Source organism: Pinus tabuliformis, chromosome 1_1 (assembly GCF_031772625.1).
Source record: "Pinus tabuliformis cultivar Carrire ecotype Pingquan chromosome 1_1, CPIR1, whole genome shotgun sequence".
In the NCBI taxonomy this organism is placed as follows: Eukaryota; Viridiplantae; Streptophyta; class Pinopsida; order Pinales; family Pinaceae; genus Pinus; species Pinus tabuliformis.
In genome coordinates, this window is record NC_142297.1 from 897,126,960 (window position 1) to 897,137,401 (window position 10,442).

At 41.9% G+C, this 10,442-nt stretch overlaps 1 protein-coding gene across 1 annotated transcript; it reads left to right on the forward strand.

Annotated features, from left to right (window-relative positions):
* The first annotated feature begins 7,668 nt into the window (after positions 1 to 7,668).
* On the forward strand, positions 7,669 to 8,196 carry LOC149217293 (uncharacterized). Its single transcript, XM_089390180.1, has one exon. It carries the CDS (start codon positions 7,669 to 7,671, stop codon positions 8,194 to 8,196), a length of 528 nt encoding a protein of 175 aa, XP_089246306.1.
* The last annotated feature ends 2,246 nt before the right edge of the window (positions 8,197 to 10,442 follow it).

Here is a 10,442-nt window from a genome sequence, read left to right on the forward strand (position 1 = left end):
CCCAGATGTGGGTAAAGGGCTCCCCGATACAGTTCATTGTTGATAGTGGGAGTCAAAAGAACCTCATTTCGGCAGAGGTCGTGAAGTGGTTGGGCTTACCGACCACAGCACATCCACAACCATACACCATTGGGTGGCTTCACCAAGGACGAGATCTTCGCATGAGCCAGCAGTGTCGCCTTCCATACAACATCAAGCCCTTCACGGATGAGGTATTGTGTGACATTGCTCCCCTTGAAGTTTGTGATGTATTATTAGGACAGCCATACTTATGGAAGCGACATGTTGTGCATGAATCAAGGCCCGTGCTGTTATTATTACATTGGGAAATAAGTTGTACAGGATACCAGAGGTAGCACCACCTACCGCCATCTCTTTGATTACTGCAAAACAATGCAGTAAGATCATTTCCAAAACTAGGAAATTTGTTTTCGTGATGATACACCCTCAAGGAAAGAAGAAGACGGTGGTCGCGGCCTCCAGACGGGGTCCCTCTGCACGACAACTACAGATGGACAAGGTTGTGGAGAAGTACGAGGACATCTTCACCTCCCCTGTAGGGGTTCCTCTGCATTGTCAGGTCAAGCACTCCATCGATCTGACCCCAAGTGCGCCACTACCCAATGGACCAATTTATCGGCGCTCCGTTCTGGAGAACAATGAAATCAAGAGGCAGATTTAGGAGCTCCTGCAGAAAAGTCACATCCGTTTGAGTTCATCGCCTTATGGGAGCCCGATCGTGTTGGTACAGAAGAAGGATGGGACATGGAGACTCTGTATTGACTATCAGGCGTTGAACAAGATCACTGTCCATAATAGGTACCTGATCCCCCAGATTGATGACCTCCTGGACCAACTAAAGGGGGTGAAATATTTCAGCAAGATCGGTCTGAAGTCAGGATATCACCAGGTACCAATAGAACCCTATGATGTGTGGAAGACTACCTTCAAATCCAAGGAGGGCCTTTTCGAATGGTTGGTTATGCCTTTCGGATTGACGAATGCTCTTGCAACCTTCATGAGGCTAATGGATGACATCTTGCGGCCATTCATCAACTCCTTTCTAGTAGTATACTTGGATGACATTTTGATCTTCAGCCAGAGTTGGGAAGAGCACCTCCACCACATCCGACAGGTTCTCCAAACATTGCGGCAACACAAGCTATGTGCCAATTTGGAGAAATGCACTTTTGGCATGACCCAGGTTTAGTATCTGGGATACATCATTGATGAACAGGGGGTGCATGTCGATCCATCCAAGATCCAATTCATTCAGGACTGGCCATCTCCAACCACTCTAATAGAGCTTCGCAGCTTTCTAGGTCTTGCCAACTTCTACCCAGGGAAAATTTTAAGAACCCCCGCTAAATTTACATGTATAATAAATGGGCGAATCTCCATGGTATATAGGAAAAATGGAAGTGATATGTATATATAATTTTTTGGAGAATCTGTCACCAGGCATGGCGAATATTTTACTCAATTATAAAATCTTGTGTTTATTGAATACACAAATGAAATCATTGCATTTCTTTAAAATATCTTTTGAAATCAAAATTACTGAAATTACATATCGATAACCTAGTGGGTGTAGGATAAAATTCACCCGTGCCATTCACAGAAAGCATGAGAAAAAACCTAATACTATATATAAAACCAAGAAAAAATCAAATTCATCACTTCTAGGGACCTCGTAACCACCCTGCCAATACACAAGTATGTTCTTGTTTGCAATTAGAAAAATTACCCAATTACAATCTGTTTACTCCACTTCTAGGGACCTCGTAACCACCCTGCCAATACACAAGTATGTTCCCATTTGCAATTATAAAAATTAACCAAATTACAATCTGTTTACTCCATCATATGTTGGAAAGTTATAGAAGGATTATTAGTGCAATCAATCCATTCCTTTTAGCCCTAGATTTGTTTTAGTTTAAAACAGAAGTATACAAATATACTTGTCCAATGTCTATGCTTTAACCATTCACCTTAAGATGTTTTCACAATATAATTTCCTAAGTCTATTTAATATCTTCATTATCATAAAAACCAACCTATATCCATCTTAACTCCACATCTACCACTCTTAGGGATGATTTGATACCTCTCGGGGGGTTAGTAGATCCAGAGTAAAGATGGATCTATGCTGGATTAATTCCCCCATTTAAATAGGCTACATTCCAAGTGAATACCATGGGTCAATACCATGTGCCATTTTGGTGAATACCATGGGTCAATACCATGTGCCATTTTTATTTTTATTAATACTAATATTAGGGTTAATAATGTTTTTTTGCATGGTATTAATAACAATCTAGTCCATACTTGTCTAAATTATAATTATGATGAATGATGAAATAGTTACCTGAGGATGCGAGCGCAGAGAATTTGCAAACCGAGGGTTTCTGAGCAACTGTAACTGTTTTAGAGCTGGAAGTGCATAGACCACGGATAGAAGCACTGTTAAGCAGGGGACAAGAGCTGACCATCCAGATGGGTGCAGAGGGGTCCATTGGGACCCCTACCTATAAACAAATAATCATGCAGAAACAGAGGCAGCAAGCGAAGGAGGGAGTCAGAATCTCGGGGAATGACAGGTTCAAGCAGAGTGGCGGGAAAAACAAGGAGAAAACACAAGTGGAAGACAATGAACCAAGCAGTAACACAATAGTCAAAGGAAAAGAAGATGAGGGTTTGGAAGATAATGAAGACAGAAACGCTTCAGGACAAAATCTGACAGAAAACAAGGAAAATAGGGAGCCCACAGACAGCAGGCGGGGGAATAAAGAGAAGGAAGGGGACACAAGCTCGAACCCCAACAAAAACTCAACAACAAACAGTATTTGTAAACCAAGAAAAGTTGAAAGTCTTAGAGTTGTAATAACGGATCCAGAGATTCAAGCCTATAGAGAGCACATGGCAGAACATGCAGTCATATGCAAGTTCATGGGAATGTGGCCAACTGAAAGAGCCTTATGTCAGTGGATCAGACAGCATTGGAAGCCCAGAGGAGATGTTAAACTGCACTTGGGAGCCAAAGGATTCTTCACAGTTGTGTTTACTAACCTGGAAGACAAGGACAAGATTTTCGATGGAGGCCCATATTTCATGGCCTCAGCTAGTCTATACATGTGTCCATGGAAACCAAACTTCGTTCCAGAAAAAGAATCTTTTACTCAGGTTCCAGTGTGGATCCGCTTGTTCTCTCTCCCGATAGACTATTGGGGTCTGAATGCTCTAAAACAAATTGGAGATCAGTTGGGAACTTTTATCAAAGCCTCAGAGGCAACATTGCAGAAGAAATACACTTCATACGCAAGAATATGCGTGCAAATGGATGTATCAGGAGCACTGTATGAGGGGCTATGGCTCGAATATAGGGATGAGGATTATTTTCAGGCAATAGACTATGATCAGATCCCATTTCGATGCCATAAATGTCATGAACACGGACATTTAATAAGGGAATGTCCCATGAACAAGAAGGAGGAAGATACTAAAACAGAACAAGCAAATAAAGGCAAAGATAACTTTATAACACCAAAGTCAAGGCAGAGAGCCAACAGAAGAAGGGCATACAAAGCATGAACAGATAGAAACAACAACATCAATACCTTTGAAATCTTGGATTTGGAAACAGACTCAGAGGAGACACAGAAAACCCTAACAGCAGATAAGGGGCTAAGAGACGAGGAAGAACAAACCAGGAAAGAAGAGGAAGAGGACAAAAGCAACAACGAAATCCAAATGAGGGAGCGACCAGAAGTGCCGGAGGAGGATGCAGACATGCTGACCAGTGATGGAGGAAGCGAGGACATCGAGCTAGAGGAAGCTTTAGCTCGGGAAGGGATGAATCTACCCGTCATAGTGGAGAACTAGAAAACTCAAGGTATAGAAACTGCATCGAAAGAAGAAATCAAAAAAATCAATGATATGTTCACAGCAAGGCAGAATAGGAAGCTAGGCATAGCACGAGGAAATGGTATCCACCCAAAGAGTCTTCTCTGGAACTCATCAAGCTCAAGGCAAAAGAAGAAAAGGGGCCGAAAGACAAGCAATGAAGCTTTGCAGGAGCTAGGAATGATATTGATCAACTCAGGGAAGATGAAGGCTCTTAGCACCTTCCCGTCCTATCAATAATACCACAAGTTAGTCATGAAGATTTTATCCTGGAATGTAAGAGGGCTAAACAGCCAAGCAAAGCACAGATTACTGAAACGCAAATTCCAGAAATATAGACCGGAAATCATGTTCTTACAGGAAACCAAATGTAGCAGCTCCAGTATGGCAAGGATTACCAAGAAGATCGGAAGGCACATAAACTTTCTTGAAGTCGAAATTCAGCGCAGAGAAGGAGGCCTAGCAATACTATGGGACACAAGAGAGATTCAGATACTATCTGCAGAAGTGAACAAGCACTTCATTGCTGTGGAAGCTCAACCCACAGGTAATTCTGAATCTTTTTTATGTGTAAATGTTTATGGACCACAGAAGATAGAAGATAAAATAAGTTTTCTGAACTCCTTAAATAGACTTATTATTAGGCATCCAATGTCCAAGTGTATTTTGGGGGGTGATTTCAACATGATAACAACCCTTCTAGAGAAGAAAGGGGGTCTAAGGAAACTTAACAGGGATGCGGAGTCTTTCACCAGTTTTATTGAGAACGCCAAATTGGTAGACATTCATACCAAGAGTGGCAATTTTACTTGGAATAACAGAAGAGGGGGAAATAGAATGATAGCCTCTCGCTTGGACAGATTTTTGATTTCTGAAAGCATCATAATGGATGGTATCCTTGTAGAGTTAGACATCCTTCCAAGTGGAGGATCGGACCATTGGCCAATATCGCTCATAGTTGTTGTTCATGGCACACCAAGGAATAAACCCTTCAGATTTGAAAAATTTTGGTTGGATCATCCCAACTTCCTTCAGCTGGTAGAGAACTGGTGGTTAGAACCTCTGGAAGGTAAAGGTTCTAAAATGTTCAATCTGCAGAGGAAATTAAGACTCATCAAAAATAAGATAAAAGAGTGGAATAGAACGGTTTTTGGAGATATCTTCAAGGAGAAAACCCTTATAGAAGATAAATTGGAACAAATTCATAGAGAGTGGGCAGCTGGGCAAAACAGTGAGGAATCTATCGAACAGGAAAAAACTCTAACTCAACAGTGGCACAGTCGATGTCGGCAGGAAGAAATTCTCTGGAGGCAAAAATCAAGAATCCAGTGGCTAAAAGAGGGAGAGCAGAATACCAAATTTTTTCACAGATCTGCTCTAGATTACAGAAGCACAAACAAAATTCTTGAGATGAGAAATGAAAATGGGGAGTCAGTGAAGAACCACCATGACATATCAGAGTTGCTCTCAGCTCATTTCAGATCCATAGCACAGGAACCGCAGATAAATAGAGAGGAAGCCATTAGGGAACTTCTAAAAGCCATTCCTAAATCTGTTACCTCTGAGCAGAACTGGGCCCTCAGTAGGGAAATCACATTGGAAGAGGTGGAGGAAGCTGTTAGAAGCATGCCAAACGATAAAGCCCCTGGGCCGGATGGGTTTACAATCAATTTTTACAAGGCTTGCTGGAACATTGTGAAGCAGGATGTTTGGGATGTTGTAGAGGACTCTAGACGCTCTGGAACAATTCTCAAATCCATTAATTCAACCTTTATAGCGCTAATCCCAAAGGTAGAGGAAGCCAACACTCCTGAAAAGTTCAGACCTATTGCTCTCTGCAATGTCATCTATAAAATAATATCAAAAGTTATTGCCAATAGGCTGAAGCCCATTCTTCCGGGCATCATCTCTGAAGAGAAATCGGGCTATATAGAGGGAAGGCAGATATTAGACAATATTATTCTTGCTCAAGAGATGATCCACACTCTCCATTCAAGGAAAGAAGCAGGGATGTTAATGCAGCTTGATCTATCAAAAGCTTATGACAAGGTGAGCTGGAAATACCTTGAAGCTATTTTGGACGCTTTCGGATTCTGTAGGCAATGGGTTAACTGGATTCTGGCCCTCATCAAATCATCAAGGTTCTCGATCTTAGTTAATGGAGCCCCCTCTGAACCATTCTCACCATCGCGAGGAATAAGACAGGGTGATCCTCTATCCCCTTTCCTATTCGTTATCCTCATGGAGGGTCTCAGCAGAATCATAGCCAAAAAGAAAGCTGAAGGGGTAATTAAGGGTCTTCAACCGATCCATTCTATACCTGCTACCACCCATCAGCAGTTTGTGGATGACACAATGTTACACGGCATCCCCACAGTGAAAGAGGCCTTGGCATTCAAGGAAATCTTAGATCTCTTTAGCAGGGCTTCAGGAATGGAAATCAGTTTTTCCAAATCAACGATTTTCTTCTTCAACACTCATCATGCTATTCAGGCTCACCTTTCTCAACTTCTAGGTTTCCGGATAGGTGGTTTACCTTTGAGATATTTAGGAGCTCCCCTTACTCTCCGACCTTGGAAGAAAGTGCACTGGGAGAAGATCATAGCCAACATGGAAAATAAATGCAAACACTGGACACAGAGGGCGCTCAACTTTGTCGGAAGATTAATCCTCACCAAGCTTGTGTTACAGGCTATACCGCAGTACTTATTATCCATGCTACCGGCTCCTAAGGGGATACTTCAACAAATCAGAGCCATACAGAGATCCTTTTTATGGAATGGAAATGGGGACAAGAGAAAATGGACGCTCGTAACCTGGAACAAATTATGCAAGCCGAAATCTATGGGGGGACTAAATTTAGTGGATCCTTCAGTCGTCAACATGACTTGTGGTGCAAAGCTATGGTGGAGATGGATTAAAGAGCCCAATTTTCCATGGGCCAGACACCGGAAAGAAAAATACATCCCAAAATACAATTATCAGGATCTCATAAGACTGCAGGAGGTTCCGGAGGACTCGCCCATATGGAACCTTGCAAGACAAAACCGTAGCTTAGTGCAGGAGAATAGCTTCTGGGAAATACGCAATGGAAGGTTGGCCCTGTTTTGGGAAGATGCTTGGCAGCAACTCCCAAAATTGGACACCCCAGAGCTAATTTCTCTCAAATAGATCAGCCAGAATGAAGGTAAAAACAGAGTCTGCCACTACTGGAATCAGAGCAACAGAGATTCAAATTGGAGAGAATGGATACATCTCAACATTGACAACAACATTGAGGGAAATGAAAGCACAAAGCAATTCAACGGTCAGATTCTTAAAAAAAAGATAAGGAAAACAGAGGAAGATGATCAGATAAGGTGGGGTATGACAGGAAGTGGCAATTTCTCACTAAAAGAAGCAAGGGAAGTGATAGAAAAGGCAGAACAGGAGGAAGCAGTGCCCTGGTGCAACAAAGTGTGGGACAACTTATTTTGGCCGAAAATCAAAACATTCCTATGGCTACTAATGCGGAACAAAACCCTGACATGGGACAATCTGCGCAGAAAAGGGTTCGGTGGACCATCCAGATGCCCAATGTGCTTAGGAGAAGAAGAAACTATAAACCACCTATTTAATTCTTGTGACTGGGCAAACCATTTATGGAACTGGATGGAGGGAATTCTACGAAAATCAAACTGTGACAGAGATTCCATCCGAAATACTATTCTAAATTGGCAAAACAATTTTTCCAAAAACCAGAGAGTCAATAGCATCTGGAAAGCCATGCCAGGCTTCTTATTGTGGACAATATGGAAAGAGCGCAACAGGAGAATATTTCAGGATGAATACAGAAATACAGAGCAATCAAAAGTAACTATACTAACAAACATTAAACAATTAATTCAGACAAAATGCAAGGTGGATCCCAATGAGAAGCCATTTGTTCGGGACTTACATATATTGAAGTGCTTTCAATTGGAAGCCAACCACAACATATCGACGCCGAGACACCAGCAACAACCAAATTCGGAGGCCAACAGATGGAATTGTCTGCCAGAGGGAGGTCTGAAGTTGAATTTTGATGGTGCATTCAGAGGTAACCCCGGGACGGCTGGCATAGGAGGTGTTATCAGAAACCAGGAAGGAGAAATTCTTCATATTTACTGCAGGGCGCTGGGAGAAGGCACGAACAATGAGATGGAGTTCGCGGCGTTAGAACAAGGGCTGAGAATTCTAAAGAATTTACAGAATAGCAATGCAGTGGTGGAAGGCGACTCGTCCCTGGTCATCTCAGTCGCAAAGAAAATCTAGGGAGGCACTCAGGCTTGCAAAGCCACGAAACACTGGAGGCTAGCTAAGGTGATGGAGAACATTGCATAGTTAATTGGCGGAATGAAAGGATTAGTCTTTCAGACGGTGAGGCGTAAGGCAAATGGGCTGGCGGATTACTTGGAAAATTACAGCATTGACAACCAAGACAGGGGATGGGACAGCTGTTGGCAGCAAGTGGACAGTCCGAGCCTTAAGGAGAGATGCTTACAGCTGGCAAAAGAGGACTTGGGCAATACAAACCGGGCTTAACCGGAAAACGGTAGAGTATTACGGCACCACAAAATGGAACACACTGGAGACGATATGAGTTGTGAAAGTTGGCACAGGACGAAAGGACAGGTTCGGCGGAAGCATTTATGGCAACAGAAGGCGCACACAGATTATATCTATAATATGATACATCGAAGGGACTACTGCCGCTGCCTCTTTAGCAGGATGGACACTTGGCACGAACACATTCATGAAGGCATAAGAAACATTTATTTTCAGATCTGGAGGCATCACGTTGCATTCACGGCCATCTACAAAAACTATGATGATAGTACTCCCACGTCGTTTCGGAAGGTGAGGCTCATCATGGGAAACTTCAAGGAGAAAGGCTATTTAACAAATAGTCGTAGCAACGAATCCATCACTCTTTCTAAGGGCATTACTCTGGGTTACTATATTTCTTGGTTCCGAGCTGGTCATCAAGAAACGGATAACAGGGGCAACATGGATACTGGAAGCTGTCGAAGCATAAATGCAAACCAGGAGCTTCATACTGCGAGGAGCATGTATGAGACCCGAACGACAACGAGAAATAAACGAAGGATTGCTGATATGGAAGCTTCGGTTAAGGAGGAGGAACGGACGCGCACAGAGGAGGACATAGCAAGGGAGGTCGACTGGTTGATGGACCCGGGCACTGCCTCCAGGCGAGCTACGCAATTCGTGCGTACTCAAGCGGAAAGCTGGAGGATTAAAACCCTGTTGGCGAGAGCTTTGGAATCCAGGGATGAAGGGAACCAGCATTCTCAAGGGGAGAACTTCATCTCTGAGGCCCAACTGAAAGGTCTGTTTGAGATCTATGAGGCATTAGACCACAAAATCTCGGCAGTGCATGATGTTGCGGAATCTGTTAACAAAAAGTTAACTTTTCTTATTAGACTTCTACGGCAGACGCTGAGTTCGGATCCCTTGAGCTCTGATGGTCAGCAGCAGGCACCGCTGAAGGAAATTCATAATTATCATTCCTTGCAGGAGAGAGTGGACAAGCACATCCTGGAACAGGGTTTGGACACAGCAAGTAGATTCGGGATGCCCCCGCAGTAAGTCGGGGCTGTCTGTTCCACCTCTTTTGTTTTTGCAGACTGTTTCGGTGGACTTCTTGGACTGTAACTCTGTCATTTCCTGAAAGTATTTTTGTTACAGTGGCGTAGTTTAAGGTTAGCTTGTGTTAACGCTATGCGCAGTAGATAAATGGCCATGCCACCCTGCGTGGTGTGCAGTTAGCATTTTGAACTTTTAGAGTATTTTGATGTCTTAGTGCTTGTGTCTTGTGTCTATGGACCTGTCTTCCTCAGGTCTCGATCTGCAACATCAGATTTTTTGTACAATATTTTGTTTTATAATATATCTATCTGACTTACACAAAAAAATAACAATCTAGTCCATGGTATTTGTCCCATAGTATAAATATAAGGTGACTTATGGAGTAAATATAAAAAAATGTTTTATTTGTTTACCATACCTCTCGTTTATTTATATTTTTATTATTTTTATTAATTTACCATACCATTCATAAATACAAGGTGACTTATGGAGTAAATATAAAAAAATGTTTTATTTGTTTACCATACCTCTAGCTTATTTATATTTTTATTAATTTACCACACCTCTTTTACAAATATGGTATTTGGCCCATAGGATTCACTTAAATAAAACCTCTTTCTTGAGCCTTCATAAATAGAACAAGGGTTATGGACTAAATATAAAAAGAGGTTTTATTTATTTACCATGCGTCTAGTTTATTTATATTTTTATTTATTTACCATACCTTTTGAGTAAGTATAAAAAGACGTTTTATTTATTTACCATGCCTCCACTTTACTTATATTTTTATTTGTTTACACCCTTGCATGTATATAAGGTGACTTATGGAGTAAATATAAAAAATGATTTATTTATTTACCATACCTCTCATTTATTTATATTTTTATTAATTTACCATACCTCTTTTATAA